The sequence below is a fragment of the Dipodomys ordii genome, unplaced genomic scaffold, assembly GCF_000151885.1.
Source record: "Dipodomys ordii isolate 6190 unplaced genomic scaffold, Dord_2.0 Scaffold48, whole genome shotgun sequence".
NCBI lineage: Eukaryota > Metazoa > Chordata > Mammalia > Rodentia > Heteromyidae > Dipodomys > Dipodomys ordii.
The window spans coordinates 237,500-258,097 of NW_012267264.1; the positions used below are offsets into that span (position 1 = coordinate 237,500).

At 42.6% G+C, this 20,598-nt stretch overlaps 1 protein-coding gene across 2 annotated transcripts in view; it reads right to left on the reverse strand.

Annotated features, from left to right (window-relative positions):
* Positions 1 to 20,598, reverse strand: part of Strip2 (striatin interacting protein 2) — a 51,261-nt gene that overhangs the window by 3,720 nt on the left and 26,943 nt on the right. For both annotated transcript variants that reach the window (XM_013020050.1, XM_013020051.1), the window contains exons 18-20: positions 12,667 to 12,733; positions 3,499 to 3,603; positions 1,535 to 1,739 (exon numbers count right to left, since the gene is read on the reverse strand). In XM_013020050.1, the coding sequence (XP_012875504.1) occupies positions 1,535 to 1,739; positions 3,499 to 3,603; positions 12,667 to 12,733 (377 nt within the window). The remainder of the gene's footprint in view (positions 1 to 1,534; positions 1,740 to 3,498; positions 3,604 to 12,666; positions 12,734 to 20,598) is intronic.

Genomic DNA, 20,598 nt, shown 5'->3' on the forward strand with positions numbered 1-20,598 from the left:
TCCGGCTTTTTTCTTTTTGCTTATGTGGTGCTGAGGAATCGAACCCAGGGCCTCAAGCATGCAAGGCAAGCGCTCTACCACTGAGCCACCTTCCCAGCCTGAGCATAATGCATTTTGATCTGAGCCCCATACCTTGCATCATTTTCCAATCCATCTATCTCAAACAATCATCTTGTTTCCTCGCTCCATTTTCACACATATACACTGAGTATTATGACTGTATTTACCCACCCTTCCTTGCTGCTCATCCTAGGGCTTTAACTCAGGGCCTGGGTGCTGTCCCTGAACTTTTGCAAGGTTGGGGCTCTAACACTTGAGCCACTTCTGACTTTTTTTGTGATTCATTGATGATAAGTGTCTTTCCTGCCTAGACTGTCTCCAAACCAAATCATGATCCTCAGACCTCAGTCTCCTCAATAGTCAGGATTACAGGCATGAGCTGCAGGCACCCAACTTTGCCTTCCTCTTTTTATCCTCTACCCCACTCAGAAAAGACACATTTCAGCTTCTTGATATTCTTTTTTTTTTTTTTTTGGTTGGTCCTGGGGCTTGAACTCTGGGCCTGGGTGTTGTCCTTGAGCTTATTTTTTTCCAAGGCTAGTTAGTGCTCTACCACTTGAGCCACAGTGCCACTTCAGCTTTTTCTGAGTAGTTTACTGGAAATAAGAGTCTCGTGGATTTTTCTGCCCCTGCTGGCTTCAAACCTGGATTCTCAGATCTCAGCCTCCCGAGTAATTAGGATTACAGGCTTGAGCCACCAGCACCTGGCTCTGATATTCATTTTGTTAAACTGTCTGTTAATTGTTCAAATGGTTTACACTATGGAAATTCACTTGTTTGTATATCATCCTTTAAGCCAGTTTGATTGTCTATATAAGCATGTGCTGAAAACGTATTTTCACATATGACTCTACTTTGTTAAAGATCCACATGTGAAAGAAAGCATATGTCCTTTGCTTTTTTGAGCCTGACTTTCTATATTAAATATGATTTTATTCCAGGTCCATTCAGTTCCCTGATTTATTATTTCTTTGTGGTAAAAATACTCAATATCCTTCCTTCTAGCTTTTTTTTGTGTGTACATACATGCCTGTACCAGGACTTGAATTCAGTGCCTGGTACTGTCACTGAGCTGCTTTTGCTCAAAGCCTAGTGCTCTACCACTTGAACCCACAGCTCTACTTCTGGATTTTTGGTAATTATTGGAGATAAGAATCTCACAATCTTTCCTGCCCTGTCTGGCTTCAAACTGTGAGCCTTAGCTCTCAGCCTCCTGAATAGCTAGGATTACAGGCATGAGCCACCAATGACCAGCTTCTTCTAGTTTTATTTACTGTATAAAATGAGTTTTCATAGCTTATACAAGACAGAGTACATGTTAGAATTCAAGTTTTGTGTATCAGCACCTGACCTATAGCCAAATACTTTCTCATGTAAAATATGTAACAATTCATGCTCAAATTTAGAGATAAATGTTTAGTTCTGTTTGAACTCTGGAAAATTCCTGGAAGTTAAGCACCTTGAAAGTACTCACCATTCCCATAAGCCCAGTCATCATTCATGCGGTGGCGCACTTTCTGATAAATGGCTGACATGGTTTTCATATTGCTCTTCCTCCACTGGCGTCCCAGGTACTTGGTCTGAATCTTTAGCAGTTTCAAGACATACAGCTGCAGCATGGCCTGTTTGACTTTGAGTGCCCGCTTTAAGATTGGAGCTGATTTAAACACCACCAGCATCTTGTTCAATGAAAATGAGGATAGAAATGAAGAAAGAACCATCAAGATGTAAATTTTCTTGTGATTTCTAACACACACACATGTCTAGAACTATCTAGGGACCTCCTGAGAATCTAATGTCAAGGCTCTATTTAGATGTAATCTTTAAGAATTTAGAGGAGAGCTGGGAAGGTGGCTCAGTGGTAGAGCGCTTGCCTTGCATGCCAGAGGCACCTCAGCACCACATAAGCAAAAAGAAAAAAGCCGGAAGTGGCGCTGTGGCTCAAGTGGTTGAGTGCTAGCCTTGAGCTGAAGAGCTGAGGGACAGCGCCCAGGCCCAGAGTGCAGGCCCCATGACTGGACCCAAAAAACAAAAACAAAAGAATTTAGAGGAATTAAGTCAGGAGTTCGAGACTAGCTTGGGCTACAAAATGAGAAGCCTTGTTTTAATTTTTTAATTTTTTTTTTGCCAGTCATGGGGCCTGAACTGTGGGTCTGGGCGCTGTCCCTCAGCTCTTCAGCTCAAGGCTAGTGCTCTACCACTGGAGCCACAGTGCCACTTCCGGCTTTTTCTGTTTATGTGGTGCTGAGGTATTGAACCCAGGGCCTCATGCTTGCAAGGCATGCATTCTACCGCTGAGCTACCTCCCCAGCTCTGCCTTGTTTTAATTTTTTAAAAAAGTTGGAGCTGGGAATGTGGCTTAGAGGTAGAGTGCTTGCCTAACATGCATTGAGCCCTGGATTCGATTCCTCAGTACCACATAAACAGAAAAGGCCAGAAGTGGTGCTATGGCTTAAGAGGTAGAGTGCTAGCCTTGAGCACAGAGAGGCTCAGAGATAGAGCCCAGGCCCTGAGTTCAAGCCCCAGGACAGGAAAAAAAAAACACCAAAAAGTCAAGTGCCTGTGGCTTACTCTTATAATCCTAGCTACTCAGGAGGCTGGAATCTGATGAGCCAACCCAGGCAGAAATGTCTAACCAACAAAAAGCTGGAAATGGGAGGCATGACTCAAGTGGTAGAGTACCATTTGTGGGCAAAAGAGCTGAGCAAGAGCATAAAGCCTGAGCTCAAGCCCCAGGATAGGCACACACACACACACACACACACACACACACACACACACACACACGTACACACACCAAAGAAGAAAAAAAAAGGAAAACAATACAGAATTATTTCATTCAAAGTTTCTAATATTCAAAATGTATGGTATAAAATCAATGAAGTTTTCTATGTCACACATTTTCATTGTTTCAGTTTCTTGTGAATACTCTTTGTGTATGATGACAACCAACTATGTATCTTGTTATACTGTTCCACATTTTGCTTTTCACCTAATGATGTATCTTGAGAATTATTCCATACCAATTCAGAAATGCTTCATTCTTTTGAATGGTTATATGATATTCTATAAAGATGTGCCATCATTTACTTAACAAGTTAGTTCTGTGTGAATGGCATTTAGGTTGTTCCCAGTCCTTCATTATTACCAACTGCTGAAATGAAGTCTGGGACTTGCGTCACCAGGGATGTGTGACTCTAATACCAAACCTGGCTAACTTCCCTGTCAGCGCTACCTTAAGGGTGGGCCCCTAGTCACCTTCCTGAAAAGAAATGGCTTGGTATGTAATCACAGTAGAATGTGGCAGGATCAGGAAGTGCTGAAATGTAGCTCTGTGTCTATTTACAGATCTTTCAAAGTAGCTAGTCTATAAATATTTACTAATGACTTAAAATATTCAGTCAGATGAACACCTCAATGATTTGAGGCCCCACTTACCATGGTCCTGGAATGCTTCCATTTGGTCAGCTTATTGAGCAACCTCAGGAGATTGATGCAGGAAAAGAGATTCCTCCAGCAGAACTGGTTGTTGTCTCCAGCTTCCTGAAATAAGGAACAACCGTTGTTATCTCAATGCCTTGAAGCCCTTCATTCTCACAGAAGCCTGTGGCCAAGTCCACAGTTTAGGTGAAATTTTCCAGTAGAAAATGCTACCTCCCTGATGCATCCTATCCTTCACTTGAAAACTGATTCAGCTGAGTGTGCAACTCTGAGGACAGCTTGTCTAGCACGTGCAAGGCCGTGGCTCTCATTCTCAGTACCACAAACAGAAAAGTAGAACCAAAACATAAACCAAAAACCCCTGCTCAGTTGATAATCCTGGAAGACGTTATCTAGAACACGGTGATACGGGAACACAACACTTGATTTAAGCAAACTTTGCTGTGGAGCTCACTGCTTAAAATCAGAGATGATAGAATGTTAGCCTCATATATTTTGTATTAAATAAATCGTGTTTGTAATTGCTGGGAGTTTTTGGTCATTTTGGTCATTCTAGTAGATTTTAAATTATGTTGGATAGCTTTGATAATCATTTTATTTTATTCTTTGGGGGGGGGTCCAGTCGTGGTGCTGTCCCTCAGCTCTTCAGCTCAAGGCTAGCAGTCTACCACTTGAGCCACAGCACCACTTCCGGCTTTTTTCTTTTTGCTTATGTGGAGCTGAGGAATTGAACCCAGGGCCTCAGGCATGCAAGGCAAGTGCTCTACCACTGAACCACCTTCCCAGCCCAGCTTTGATAATTTTTTATATGGTTGAAATTTTATATTAACCCTCACCTTCCTTTTTTAAGCCATATTGGAGGCAGATGCTTAATTCTCCAGAATGAATGAGAAATTAGCAAATGGATCAACCTTTTAAAAATTATTATTATCTTTAAGTATTTGGACAAAACAGTTGCAGTTCAACATATTAGAGTACATCTCAACCAATCATCAGCCCTTCTGTCACTCTCCCTCATCTATCCCAACCCCACCCATCCCGATTCTATTCTTCACATATGTGTATTGAGTTCTATGATTGTATTCACCCATCATTCCTCTCTCCATTTGTCAGATGGTTTATTCTAACAGTTTATTTTTCGCCTTCTCTTCCCTATTTTCCCTTCCCTTACTCCCCTATCTCCCTTCATATTTTCCTTCTTTCCCTTCCCTCCCTTCCTTCCTTTTCCTTTTTTCCCTTTGTCCCTCCATCCCTTCCCCTTTTGTTATTTTTTTTCTTCTCATTATTTGTATCTTAAGTTTGTCTCAAACTTGAGCTGATTCTCCTGTTTCAGCTTTCTAAGTGCTTGGTTTACAGGCATGGTAAACAGATGTATATCGGAATAGAAACATCTATTCAGTGAAATACATTTAACAATAAAAATAAGATTTTCATACACATATGAAAATTTCTATGCAGCAGCTATATAAATCATTTATTTATTTATTTATTTATGGGTACGGTCATGGGCCTGAACTCTGGGCCTGGGCGCTATCCCTCAGCTCTTCAGCTCAAGGCTAGCACTCTACCACTTGAGCCACCGCACCACTTCCGGCTTTTTTCTTTTTGCTTATGTGGTGTTGAGGAATCAAACCCAGGGTCTCATGCATGCTAGGCAAGTGCTCTTCCACTGAGCCACCTTACCAGTCCAGCAGCTATATAAATCAATAGGCACATGATGGCCAAACATCTTAGAAATTCTCATGTCTGCAATAGGATAGTAGACTATAGAAACAGGAGACATGTGAAAGCTGTATGATGAATAGAAAACCACTTCTTCCTCTCTCAGTGTAGAATGGATATCCAAGAGTTTTGAGTGCATTAAACTCTTGTAATAGTATCAAGGGCCAAATTTTTCAGAAAATTTTAGAAATCTTACTTAGAAAAATCTCAAGCTGGGTGACGGTGGTCCACACCTCTAATCCTGGCTACTCAGGAGGCTGAGATTTGAGGATTGGAGTTCAAAGCCAGCCCTGACAGGAAAGGCCGTGAAACTCTTATATCCAATAAACCACCAGAAAACGAAGTGGTGCTGTGGCTCAAATGGTAGAGCACTCGCTTTGAGCGGAAGAGCTGAGGGACAGTGCCCAGGCCCAGAGTTCAAGCCCCACGGCCGACAAAAAAAAAAAAAAAAGAAGAAGAAGAAGAAGAAAGAGAATATTCTCTTTCAGCTGGGCACTGCTACTAAAGAGATTAAGATCTGATGTTCTAAGCCAGCCCAGGCAGTTAAGTCCATGAGACTCTTATCTCCACTAAACCACCAGAAAACTGGAAGTGGGGCTTTGGCACATGTGGAACAGCACCCAGGCCCAGAGTTCAAGCCCCACAGATTAAAAAAAAATAGTCTCCTTCCTTTACTAAATGTTAGACATTGTGTTAAGAAACATAGGGAGGGCTGGGAAGGTGGCTCAGTGGTAGAGCGCTTGCCTTGCATGCATGAGGCCCTGGATTAGATTCCTCAGCACCAGATAAGCAGAAAAAAAAGCCGAAAGTGGCACTGTGGCTCAAGTGGTAGAGTGCTAGCCTTGAGCTGAAGAGCTGAGGGACAGCACCCAGGCCCAGAGTTCAGGCCCCACAACCGGACCCCCCACCCAAAAAAAAGAAACATAGGGAAACTTCCATTGGATTTTCTACATTAGGGCATTGGTATATCTGGCTTGTTCAAAACGGATCAACAGAGGCCCATCCAGGGGCTTGAATTCAGGTCCTAGGCGCTGTCCTTGAGCTTTTTTTGCTCAAGGCAAGCACTCTAGCACTTGAGCCACAGTTCCACTTCTGGCTTCCTTATAGTTTATAGGAGATAAGAGTTTCATAGATCCTACCTGGGCTGGCTTTGAACCATGATCCTCAGATCTCAGTTTTCTGAGCAGCTAGGATTACAGTAGTATCATTGGTGCCTGGCATAGACTTAAATTTTTTTTTGGGGGGGTCGTTCATGGGACCTGAACTCTGGGTCTGGGCGCTGTCCCTCAGCTGTTCAGCTCAAGGCTAGAGCTCTACCACTTGAGCCACAGTGCCACTTCTGGTTTTGGAATGGAATCCAGGGCCTCATGCATGCAAGACAAGCACTCTACCACTGAACCACCTTCCCAGCCCTAAATTTTGTTTTTTTTTTGGTTGGTTATGGGAAGTATGAAACATATGGGACAGGGAATATCACTGGGAGATTTGATCTTGATTTTCATTATCTTAGAGGCATGAAAAGCCTTGCATTCCTCAGGACTTCAGAGAATGGTGGCTCATACCTGTAATCCTAACTACTCAGGAAGCTGAGATCTGAGGATTGTGGTTTGAAGCCGGGGCAGAAAAGTCTGTGAGACTCGCAAAGAGGCTCAGGGACAGAGCACAGGCCCTGAGTTCAAGCACATTGAAAAAAAAGTACCGGAATGGGTATCAGTCCTGCTTTATAGTTTCAGCCCTGATGTGATCTTAGGCAAGTCATTTCCCTTTTGCATCTAGATCTTTTTTTTTTTTTTGCCAGACCTGGGGATTCAGCTGTAAGCCTGGGCTCTGTCCTTGAGCTTTTTTGCTCAAGGCAAACAGTCTACCACTAGAGCTACAGCAGGACTTCCGGTTTTGTCACTGTAGTTTAACAGAGATAAGATTCTCACTGACTTTCCAGCCCCAGGCTGGCTTCCAGAGGGGATCTTCACATTACATCTCAGCCTTCTGAATAGCTAGGAGGCCCGTCCAGGTATGAGTCACCAGCGCCCAGCAAACTAGATGATCTTTAAGATCTCTTCAGAAGGCTGGGGAGGTAGCTTGGAGGTAGAGCACCTACTAGCATGAACCAGACTGCAGTCAATCCCTAGCACTCTGCAGGGGCAGGGGGGAAGGAGGGAGGAATCTCTTCAACTCCATTCTATAATTTGATTTATTTGGACTTCAATTGAAAAGAAATTGCCACATTCTTAATTGTTACATAATATTTCATTATAAGGGCATATCATCCTTTATTTGGGTCTATGTTAATGGGCTTTTAGGTTGTTTCTAACCTTTCATTATTATAAGCAATGCTGAAACAAATAATATCAGACTTGTATCATTTAGAATGTGGTACAAAGAGATGTAAACACTGTTTCTAACTTCCGTGAAAAGAAAAGATTAGTCAGCAATCAAGTGAAGTATAAGTGAAATTTGATGGACAATAAGCTGATTGTGATTGCCTTTTCCTCAGAACTCACAGGAAGGAACTCCAGGTTCCCTTCTTTTAGACAATCTCAGCTGCTCAAGACCTCTGCTCCCCTTTCCCCTCATCAGAGCCTACCTGGAGCAGACACTGAAGGATACACACTGCTCAGTGGCTTTCTGAGCCCAGCCCAGCCCAGCCTGCCTCCAACTCCTATGCCCACAGTAATAGGCAGTAGAGCAGCACTTCAGCCTCTGTCTTAACAGATAATCATTTCCCAGCAGGCCCACAGCTCTGCAGGGCAGGCTCCACCTTCTCAGATGTGCCAGCTAGATGTTTTTTTTTTTTTAATTTCCTTTATGTTCATTTAAAGTAGGCCATCTTTATTTTAAGAAAGATATATTTCGTGAATAGTAGAACATGATCATTTTCTTCTTGCCCTAGCAAAATCAAGACCTCCAGCTGCTTTCTACCAGTTGCTTTTTCCCCCTAGTCATAGGGCTTTAACACAGGGCTGTGTGCTATCTGAGCATTTTCGCTCAAGGCAGCACTTACCCCTTTTTCTGGTGGTTAATTGGAGTTACGTCTTATAGACTTTCCTGCCTAGGCTGGCTTGTAACCATGATCCTCAGATCTCAGCCTCCTGAGTAGCTAGGATTACAGGACTGAACTACCAGTGCCTAGCAACTACATTTTTCAAGAATGGCTGCCAGGCACCGTGGTTGTGATGGTTAATCTTTATGGCCAACCTGACAAAGCACACCTCTGGGTTTGTCTGTAATGAAGTTTCAGAGATTCTATTATGAGGGCTCTGACCTAATGAATGGATAGCTTAAACTATTGATGGATTCCTAACATAATGGTGTTAGTGGAATGGTGAAAGGTAGCAAGTGGGGCCGGGTTGAAGGAAGTAGGTGATTAAGAATGCATTCTTGAGGGGCTGTTATCTTGTCCTGGCAGTGAGTGTTTCCTTTCTCTGCGTTCTGGATGCCATGATGTGAACTATGGAGGTAGACGGACACCTCTAAAATGGAGTCAAAATACATCTTTCCTCCTTCAAGTTGTACCTGGCAGGTATTTGATCCTGATAGGGTGTGAACACCTAACCAGAGAAGAGATGCCTATCAGATTAGATACTGATATTAGATATTTACTCATAGGGTACTTTTTTCTTTTTTAAGGACAAAATGACGGAACTAGCTAAAACAGTGTCAGGTCCCCGTAAGTGCAGCGCTGGGAAGCTGAGGCAGGAAGATGGTTGAGTTCCAAGCCAGACCAGGCTGTTACATAGCAAGAGCTTGTTTCTAAAACCAAACAAAAACAGCACTAGAAGGGAGTTAAGGAGCCCAATTCTGTCATCCATTGGGAAAGAAAAACCAAAACAAAACACCTGAGTCTAGAGAGCAGAAGGAAGGAGCTTGCAGCGTGAGGGAAGCGTAGGTGCTCCAACCGTGTACGTGCCTGATCTCCACTGAATTCCAAGACAGTTCATTGTTCATTTCTTTCAGTGTCACTCAGCTTTTACAAAATTTTTTTTTTATCACAGCTGCGAGTTTGATGTTTGTGCCATCTTAGGGGATTGTATTTGAATATAGTCATTGGAGGTCCAGCAACTTGAAACTGCTCATCTATGGAGGGGTGAGGATGGCCTATTCTAAAGATTACCCCTTGGATAAAGTGGCAAGAACTCAGAAATTTAATAAACCATTTACTTTGCTTTTATTTCAGGTCACTGTGCTGTGCAGCTGGAGTTCTAAATAAAAATGAATTAAATTTAGTTCAAATTCAGAAAACCAAAAAACATGCTACATGTAGGTAATGTGGGGTATTTTAAATTTTCTTCCTCATGCTTTTCTATTTCTCAGTTTGTTTTACAATAAGCATATAATCAGGAACAGTTTGAAATGTTATTTAAAGTAATTCAAGTAGACTTAGGCAGCCAGTATTTTTTTTCTGTGATCACAATTTGTTGAACTTGTAAAATAATTATTCTCACAAATGTTAGCTTCTTTCTGAGTACAGAAATAAACAGTTTTGGTAAGTTAACCATTATATTGAGGACCTATGGATAGTAAATGTGCTAGTTAGTTTTTGACACTCATGACTGGACTTGGGAACAAGTTCAGGAAAAAAATCCCGACCTGTGGTTACTAAATAAAACCGCCAGGTGCCACTATTGCTTCACAGAAAGGAGTAAAACACCTGCCTTAACTGTTTCTAATTTTTCCCCTCCTGAAGATACTGGTGTTTGAACTCCAGAGCCCTATATTTTACCTTAAGCCACAGCTTCAGTCCCACTTTCTTGCTAGTTATTTTCAGCCAAGATTAGCCTCAATCTGTGATCCTCCAACTTTCATTCCCCAGAGTAACTAGGATTATAGGCATTAAGTAGATTGATATTTTCACTTTTTTTTTCTTGGTGCCAATAGTGGGGCTTGAACTCAGGGCCTGGGGGCTGTACCATAGCCTTTTCACTCCAGGTTGGTGCTCTACCACTTGGGCCATAGCTCTTCTTCCTTCCTTTTATCGCAGTTAATTGGAGATAAGAATCTCAGGGATTTTTCTGGTGGGACAGCTTCAAACTGATCTTCCTATCTGAGCCTCTTGAGTAGCTAGGATTATTAGCTGGAGCCCCCAGCACCTGGCTTCACTCACTCTTTTTTTCTTTTCCTGGTCCTGGGACTTAACTCACAGCCTGTGTCTGTCCTAAATCCTCTTTGTGCTCAATCTACCACTTGATCCACAGCACCACTTCCAGATTTTTCAGAGTAGTTTTTATTGAGATAAGACTCTCATGGACTTTTCTGCCTGGGCAGACAGAAAACCACGATCCTTAGATCTCAAGCCTCCTGAGTAGCTAGGATTACAGGTGTGAGCCATGGGTCCCCTTCATCCACACTTGATAATAAATTCTTCTCAGGAGGTATAATAGCCATTTCAATAATGCTCAGATCCCAAAAGTTCAGTTAAGTGAGATGCAAGAGTATAGTTTCCATCAATTCCTATATATGAATCAGTGGGGTTGAAATATAGAGCATACTCATTGTCAGGTAATAGATTCAGGATATAAAAGCTGACTTTATTTTCTAAAATACTCTACTAGAATTTTAATGCTATTGTGTAAAATATATTATCCATTTTAACTCTAAATCACAGAGATGCACATCTCCATCTTGACGTAGCTACTTTCAACTGCAAGGTCTTGGCAGTTACTCATCTCCTCCATCTATAAAATAGTAATATCAACCTTGGAGGGTTGTTTTGAAGACATACCATTATGCAAATAATCAAGGTTAATTTATTTCTTTGTAAAAGAAAAAAGCATCCAGTGCATTTGGCTGCCAAAACCAATCTAAATAAAATGGGGAATCTGCCCCAGTAGCACAGTGTGCTAGCACTGGACTCAGGACCCAGGTCTTTGTGTGAGGGTGTTGGTCCTGGTACTTGAGAACTCAGGGACCTGTCTCTGAGCCTTTTTTTTTTTCCCCTCAAGGCTAGCACTCTACTATTTGAACCACAGTGCTACTTCATTTTTTTTTTTTGGAGTAGTTAATTGGAGATAAGAGTCTTATGAGGACTTTTCTTCCCTGGGCTGGCTTCAAACTGTGATTCTCAGATTTCAGCCTACTGAGTAGCTAAGGTTACAGGAGTGTGCCTTGAGCAAAAGAGCTCAGGGACAGCTCACAGGCCCTGAGTTCAAGCCCCATGACCAGAAAAAAAAGTTATGGTATTAAGGTTGTAGCATGCATGAGTACTACCATTGAAACATCTTGTATTTATTAAGGTTTTCAATGTACCAGGCGTAGTGTTAGCCTCTGGATATATAAAAATGATGAGAACTGAGCACCACTAGCTCATGTGTGTTGTAATTCTAGCTATTCAGGAGGCTGAGACCTGGAGGATATGAGTTGGGAGGCTAGCCCATGCAAAAAGTAACCTCTATATAACTAACAAGAAGCCAGGCTGGAGGCATGATATGGGCTCAAGTGGTGGACTGCCAGCCAAGCAAGCAGCCAAATAAACATGAAGCCCTCAATTCACACCCCAGCATCACTACCACCAAGAAGAATAGATTCTAGTATATTCCCATCAGAGTTTGTAGTCAATCACAACATTCCAGGTAAATGATCACAAAACAAGAGGATGAAGGTGTGAAGTGTATTGAAAGGGCTGTGGTAGACTGCCTCTCATCTTCAATATGCTTTGGGTCAGTTTTAGGAATTCAAAATAACTCTGAGGAACTCTTCTGATTTGCTTAGAGTGATTTTCAGATTGAGGATCTTTTTGGGCTTCCTTCAGTGGCTATATTGACTTTCACTTCAAAGAGGGAAGGTATTTTCTAAAGAACATTCTCCTGAGTTGTTTAACTAAAATGAAAATGAAAAGTGAGGGGCTGGGAAGGTGGCTCAGTGGTAGAGCGCTTGCCTTGCATGCCTGAGGCCCTGAGTTCGATTCCTCAGCACCACATAAGCAAAAAGAAAAAAGCCAGAAGTGGCGCTGTGGCTCAAGTGGTAGAGCGCTAGCCCTGAGCTGAAGAGCTGAGGACAGCGCCCAGGCCCAGAGTTCAGACCCACGACCGGACCCAAAAGAAAAGAAAAGAAAAGAAAAGTGAATCACTGGAGCACAACATAAAGAGGACAGATATATATAGATAGATAGATAGATAGATTTGTTTTTTTTTTTTTGGGTGCTACATTAGAATAGCTTTTCCTGTCATTTACCGTAGCTGCTCACATTACCTTTCTAAATTCTCCTCCTCAGTGCTTTTCACTGGCTCTTTCCTCTTCTCTGCAAGATGCTAAGCTCAGCTTTTCCAAATCTTTCTCAAGTGGGTCAACAGCTCTAAATCCCTCCTGCCTCTGTGCTCTTGCCAATATGCCTGCATTGATCTGAGACTCCAAACCCCAGCATCATGAGGCTGAGGAAGAAATGAAAAAGCAAATGCCAGTCTCTGCCACCTGGCAGTTTCAAAGGCTACTAAATCCCCATCTGCTTACCAGACTCTCAGTAGTAAGCTCCGGCAAATCCTGGATGGTACAGCAAGGGTAATCCAGGACCGAAATGCTGCAAGATGCAGAGATAAGGTCAGGCTTTAGGTAAATGGCAACAGCAGGAAATGGCTGCCTCTGAAAAGGGCAGGAGTACATTTCTCGTGAGCAGGCTACAGCCATTCCCAAATTGCTTAGTGACCTCAGCTGAAACCGAGGGTGCGGGGCCTGGGCTGCCCAAGCTCCAGCTTCCCCGCTTCAGTCAGGAGAGGAACCAAGAAAGCTTCTCAGGCTGGCCCCATTACGCAGGTGTGAAAAGAGTGAAAAGCATGAGGAGACCCTGTTACCTACTTAGCTCTCTTCCTTTCTTTTAGGAACATGTAAAAAGACAAATACAAAATATAAAATAATATAAACTGTAAATAGTGCATTTCTGTCTCTAAATTAACCGTAACATCTTTGCAGAGATGTTGCCCAAGTCCATCCCACTAACTAGCAATCTGGGGAGGTGACATGAAATGAAGACTTCAGTGTTTCTCATAGGAGCTCAGAGCTCTGGGGAATAACTGCAGAAGCCACTTCCTAAAGATGCTTGAAACAGGGGCAGTCTCCGATATATATGGCCAATTCTAGATCAAGAATACTAATAGTGTATGTCCCCCAACAGAATGGGACTGAAAGAAAGCTTCAGGCTCTGTAATAACCATAGGAAAGCAGGAAGAGAAATAAGTCACCTCATGGTAACAGGGAGTTGCTTGATAAATGATAATTCTTTTTTTCTTTTTTATTTCCTTCCTTCCTTTTTTTCTTTCTTCTTTTCTTTCTCTCCCTTTCTCTTTCTCTCTCTTTTCCTCAAGTGGTAGGAATGGGTAGTACCAAGGCTTAAATTTAGGGCCTCATGCTCTTGGCTCAGCCTTTTGCTCATGACTGTTGCCCTACCAACTGAGCTATACCTCCAGTCCAGTATTTGGCTGGGTTATTGGAAATATGAGTCTCTCAGACTTCCCTGGCTGGCCTTCTGAATAGTTAGGCTTACAGGTCTGACCACCAGTGCTAGGCTGGGCTATCTGATTTTGAATCCTACTTCTGGTTCTGATGTTTACTCTTCAATAAAGTAGATGTTTTTTTTTTTTTTTTTCCAGTCCTGGGGCTTGAATTCAGGGCCTGGCCACTGGCCCTGAGCAGCTTTTTTGCTCAAGGCTAGTACTCTACCACTTGAGCCACAGCACCACTTCTGACTTTTTCTTGTTTATGTGGTATTGAGGAATCAAACCCAGGGCTTCACACATGCTAGGCAAGCACTCTACCACTAAACCACAGTCCCAGCCCTTCAATAAATAAGGTTTTATTTTATTTATTTATTTTGGTTGGTCATGTGGCTTGAATTCTGGGCCTGGGTGCTGTCCCTCAGCTCTTCAGTTCAAGGCTAGCGTTCTACCACTTGAGCCACAGCGCCACTTCCAGTTTTCTGGAGATAAAGAGTCTCATGGACTTTCCTGCCCAGGCTGGCTTTGAACTGGGATCCTCAAATCTCAGCCTCCTGAGTAGCTAGGATTACAGGTGTGAGCGACTGGTGCCTGGCTAAATAAGGTTTTAAACACCAATTTTTTTTGAACTAGTGCAGTCTGAATGGGTAGAGGATGTTGGCACAGCATGGCTACAAAGATGAATCTGGTTGAGACTCATTGAACTCATTAGATAGACTGAATCTGTCACTTATTTCCAAAGTCAAAATTTCTATACTTATTTGGCTAGAAATGTCTATCTTTAAGAAATCCAGGCCTGGGCTGGAAAGGTGGCTCAGTGGTAGAGCATTTGCCTTGCATGCCTGAGGCCTGGGTTCGATTCCTTAGCACCACATAAGCAAAAAGAAAAAAGCCAGAAGTGGTGCTGTGGCTCAAGTGGTAGGGCACTAGCCTTGAGCTGAAGAGCTGAGGGACAGTGCCCAGGCCCAGAGTTCAGGCCCCACGACTGGATCCCCCAGAAAAAGAAAAAAAGAAAAACAATCCCAGGAACTTAGAACTGGGGTAGGAGAGGGGTTGGGTCAGCACAGTAGCTGGCAATGAATCTGTGATGTTGCCTATCATCTTAACTCATTTGATTTTCGCAGGGTTGTCACTTCTGTATTGTCCCATTAGGATAAACATTCTTGGCTGCTTCATCTATTTACCTAACCACCTCTCACAGACAAAGGCCGGTGGCAAAACAGAAACCAGTGACTAGGAAATAGAAGGAAGAGATTAAAGATGGAATTTGTTACAGCCTCTCAGTGAATTGAGTTTGATCCTAACGGGGCATAAAAGTATCTAGAAGGCTTGGAAGGTGGCTCAGTGGTAGAGTGCTTGCCTTGCATGCATGTAGCCCTGGGTTCGATTCCTCAGTACCACATAAACAGAAAAATCTGGAAGTGGGCACTGTTGCTCAAGTGGCAGAGTGCTAAACTTGAACAAAAGAAGCTCAGGGATAGTGCCCAGGTCGTGAGTTCAAGCTCCAGGACTGGCAAAAAAAAAAAAAATCATGAGAAAACTGCAATGATAAACTGTGGGTACTCTACACCGTCTCAGGGATCACACTAACGTGAAATTAACAGGTAGTACACAAAAGGATCACTTTATCCAGGGCAAACTGCGCAAAATCTATAGTCTGTCACTAACCACCATTCCACCTCCAAAAGGAACATGATGTACACTTACTGGCTGATCTGCTCTACCTTCCAGATCAATGGACTTGAGCAGTCAGTCCTGTACCCTACTCTCCCAGACACAGATGGCTGATTCAGAAGTAGTTTTTTTTTTTGGGTCCGGTTGTGGGGCCTGAACTCTGGGCCTGAACACTGTCCCTCAGCTCTTCAGTTCAAGGCTAGCGCTCTACCACTTGAGCCACAGTGCCACTTCCGGCTTTTTTTCTTTTTTCTTATGTGGTGCTGAGGAATCGAACCCAGGGCCTCAGGCTTACAAGGCAAGTGCTCTACCACTGAGCCACCTTCCCAGCCCCTCAGAAGTAGATTTCTAATCAGAAGAATCTGGAACGGAACAAAGATTGAGAGTCAATTCAATCTCTGTGACATATTCAGCTCATGTGGGTATATTTCACCAAGTAGCCTGAGAAGCAGACAAATTAGTCAGGAAAGAGGAAAGTCACTGAGGTACACAGACCTAATGCCCTTAAATGTTTGAGCCTTCTTAGACTCAGACTATAGACTAACCCAAAGCCCAAAGTGCATCCCTTGTCTTAGGGTCTTAAGATAACGTCTCTCATTTTCTTCTAACACTTTTACTACTTTGTTTGAAGCTAACCCAATCTAACTAGAATAGACTCACACACTCTTGGTTGTAAGTAACCCAATCCAACTAGACTGCTTACCACCAAAAGTATTGACTGCTTTACACAGATGCTTCTATGCAATTATGAGATGGACACATTCCATCCCATACTTTGATTTTCCTTGGTTACCTGACAAACACATCTCAAGTGCCATTCTTTTTTTTTTATTATTGTAAAGGTACTATACAGAGGGTTACAGTTACATGAGTGAGGTAATGAGTACACTTCCTCTTGAACATTGTTACCCCCTCCATTGTTTTCCCCCTACCATCCCCTCCCTCCCTCCCTTCCCCAGGTTCTTTTTTTTTTTTTTTTTGATTGTGATTAAGTGATTACATAATTTCCGGAAATTCACAGTATTGTGGAATAATGATGCTCATTTAAAGTCACAAGTTCATTCTAACTTTCCTGGAGCAAATTGTCTATCACAGTCTGTAATATATAACGGTGCTCACATGTTATATACCATATATGTGATCAGCAGCATGGGGATATTTAGTAGTGGTTCAACCAGATGAGTGGGAGTTCTTTGTTTCTTAAGTCCTGTTAGTTTTGTCATATCACCTGACATTTTGGATTTAGCATCCACTTATCAAGTGCCATTCTTAAGGGGATCAAGCTAGTTGCTGGTGGTTCATGCCTGAAATCCTAGCTAAAGATCTGAGGAATGAGGTCTGAAGCCAGCCCAGGCAACCAAATCCAAGAGACACTCATCTCTGATTAATCAGTAATAAGCCAGAAGTAGAGGTATGGCTCAAGTGGTAAAGTACCAATCATGAGCAAAATAGTTAAGAAACACTGGCAAGGCCCTTAGTTCAAGCCACAGTACTGTACCCTCTCCCCCTAAAAGTCAACAAATGGTGCAGGCAAGACTGGATATTCACATACAGGAAAGTGAAAGTAGTTTCTTATTTATGAAAAATGTATCTCTCGGCACTGTTGGCTCACATCTATAATCCTAGCTATTCAGGAGGCTGAGCTCTGAGGATCATGGTTCAAAGCCAGCCCAACAGGAAAGTCTATGATACCACCTCCAATAAACTACTAGAAAACCGGAAGTGGCGCTGTGGCTCAAGCAGTAGAGTGCTCGCCTCCAGCTGAAGAGCACAGGGACAGCGTCCAGGCCCAGAGTTCAAGCCCCACTACCAAAGGAAAAAAAAAAGGATCAAAGAAAGACCTGAAACCATGGAAGTATTAGAAGAAAGAGTAGGGCTCCTGGCACAGAAACTTTCTGAAAAAAGATCCAGAAACAGCAAATCAAAGAAGGTCTTGATAAATGGGATTGTATCAAACTAAAAATCTTCTGCAAGGCCAAGGACATAGCCAACAGGCTAAACAGACAGCCTACAAAATGGGAGATATTTCCAGCTACATATCAGATAATGACCTAACATCCAGAACATACAGAGAACTTAAAAAATCAAATCCTCAAAAAAACCCAACACAGGCAGGGAAGGTGGCTCAGTGGTAGAGCGCTTGCCTTGCATGCATGAGGCCCTGGGTTCGATCCCTCAGCACCACATAAGCAGAAAAGGCTGGAAGTGGTGCTGTGGCTCAAGTGGTAGAATGCTAGCCTTAAGCTGAAGAGCTGAGGGACAGTGCCCAGGCCCAGAGTTCAGGCCCCACGACAGGACAAAAAAAAAAAAAAAAAAAACCAACAAAAAACAAAAACCAACAACCTAATTAATAAATGGCCTAATGAGCTAAAGAGAGTCTTCTCAGAAGACGTGAAAATGGCTAATAGACATATGAATAAGTGCTCAGCATCTGTGGTCATAAAGAAAATGCAAAGCAAAACAACAGAAGAAAAAAACCAGATGTTGGCCAGGATGCAACCAAAAGGGAACCCTTATACACAATTGGTGGGAATGTAAACTTGTTCAACCACTCTGGAAAGCAATGTGGAGGCACCTCAAAAAAATTAAACAGAACTATCCTAGGACCCAGCAATTCTACTCCTGGACATTTACCCAAAAGATGACAAAGTAGGATACAGTAAAGCCACCAGCACAACTATATTTTGCTGCATCATTATTCACAATAGCCAAGGTATAGAAACAGTCCAGATGTCCCTCAGTAGATGAATGGATCAAGAAAATGTGGTGTATGTGTGTATTACACACACACGCACACATGCACACACACAATGGAATTTTACTCATCCATGAGAAAGAATAATATTGAACCACTGGTAAAGAAATGGAAAAGACTTGAGCCCGGTGCTGGTGGCTCACGCCTGTAATCCTAGCTACTCAGGAGGCTGAGATCTGAGGATCGCAGTTCAAAGCCAGCCTGGGCAGGAAAGTCCCCATGAGACTCTTATGGAAGTGGCGCTGTGGCTCAAGTGATAGAGCACTAGCCTTGAGCAGAAAGAGCTCAGGGACAGCGCCAGGCCCTGAGTTTAAACCCCAGGACTGAAGAGGGGGGAGGGGAATGAAAAGATTTGGAAAAAATTATGCTCCAGAGAGCTCCAGAGAGCAAAGGATGCATGTTTTCCCTTATATGTGGAAGCTAGGTTTTGTTTATAAACTTATAAGTAAATACATTGGGGGGCATATAATTGTATACAAATGTATTAACTGAAATATGGTAGATTCAAATGAGACTTCAAATAGTATAATTCCTTAGCAAAATAAAGTCAAAAGTAACAAAATGGGCTGGAATGTGGCTTAGTGGTAGAATGCTTGCCTAGCATGCATGAAGCCCTGGGTTCAAGTGCTCAGTATCACATAAACAGAAAAAGCCAGAAATGGTACTGTGGCTCAAGTGGTAGAGTACTAGCCTTGAGAAGCTCAGGACAGTGCCCAGACCCTGAGCTCAAGCCCCAGGATTGGCAAAAAAAAGAAAAAAGTCAACAAAATAAAACACCAGGAAGTGGGTGGGGGTGTGGTCAAGGGAAAGAGGTGGAAAAATGAAGAGGAGAAGGGGGACGAGGCAGTCAAGAAACCACTGTACACCCTACAAAATTAGGAAGCATGAGAGAAGGGGTGGGGAGTGGAGGGATGGGTGAGAATGTTGAAAAGGGTGACACTAACCAACATATACTGTACTAATAAACTGCTTTGTTAATTGTAACTCCTTTATACAAATACTTACATAATTAAGAATAAAAGAGGACCATTGCATAGGTTCCCACATATTAGAAAAAACATTCTTCAATGTTACCTTTCAAAATGAAAGTATTTATTAAAGCACTCTAACATACATTAATATTAAGTCATGCTTATAAAAGTGATCTAGGGCCAGATCTTATAAGGTATGCCTATAACTTCCTAACATATGAGAAGCAGAGACAAGAGGATTGCGTTCGAGGCCAGCCTGGGCTCCATAGCCAACCTGTCTTTGGTTTGTGAGACCCTGTAACATAAGTAAAAAAGAGCTGGGCACCAATGGCTCATGCCTATAATCTGATCTACTCAAAAAGCTGAACCCTGGAGCATCTCAGGTCAAAGCTAGCCTAGGCAGAAAAATCTGTGATTCTATCTCCAATTAACTGTCAAAAAGCCAAGCTGGAAGTGTGGTTCAAACATTAGAGTACAAGTTGTGAGCAAGAAAGTCAGCAAGAGTAAAGTCCTGAGTTTAAAGCTCTGGTGCTGCTGAAACAAACAAGCTTGTTTGTTGCTAACTCACACCTGTAATCCTAGGTATCCAAGAGGCTGAGACAGGGAGAATAAGGATGAAGTCATTTTAGGCATAAAAATCCAAAGACTCCAATTCCAAAATTAACCAGCAAAAAGCCAAGCTGGAGGCATGGCTCAAGTGGTAGAGTACCAGTTAATCAAGCAAAGCAGAGCAAGCATGAGGCCCTGAATCTGAACACTAGTATTAGAGGAAAACAATATGAAGGGAGAGTGAAGGAAGAAAAAAGGAAGGAAAAGAGAAAAGGTTTATGGGGCTGAGGATGTAGCTTAGTGGCACTGTGCTTATCTACCAGGCATAAGACTCTTGGTTTAACCATTAGTACCACAAAGAGAAAAGAAGAGCGAGAACAGAACAGAAAAAAGAAAAAAAAAGGAATAAAGGAAGAGACAGAAAAGAAAGAAAGAAAGAAAGAGGAAGAAAGAAAGGAAGGAAGGAAGGAAAGAAAGAAAGAAAGAAAGAAAGAAAGAAAGAAAGAAAGAAAAAAGGAAAAGAAAGAAAGAAAAGCCAGGCTCTGGTGACTCACACCTGTAATCCTAGCTACTCAGGAGGCTGAGATCTGAGGATCACAGTTCAAAACCATCCTGGGCAGAAAACTCTGTGAGACACTGATCTCTAATAAACCAGCAAAAAAACTGGAAGTGGTGCTGTGGCTCAACTAGTAGAGTGCTTGCCTTGAGCTGAAGAGCTGAGGGGGACAGTGCCCAGGTCCAGAGTTCAAGCCCCATGACCAACAAAAAGGAGGAAAGAAGAGAGAGAAAGAAAGAGAGAGAGAAAGAAAGAGAAAAGAAGAAAGGAAAGAAAGGAAGAAAGAGAAAAAAAGAGAAAGAAAAAAAGAAAATAGCCATTTTCATTTTTTTTATAGATGCAGATACTGTGGCTCAGAGAAATTTTCTTGAGATTCCAAGGTTAGCAAATGGCAACTCCAGGTCAAGAATCCAGGTCTCCTGGCTCTTCAGAGGAAAGGTGGGGGGGGGG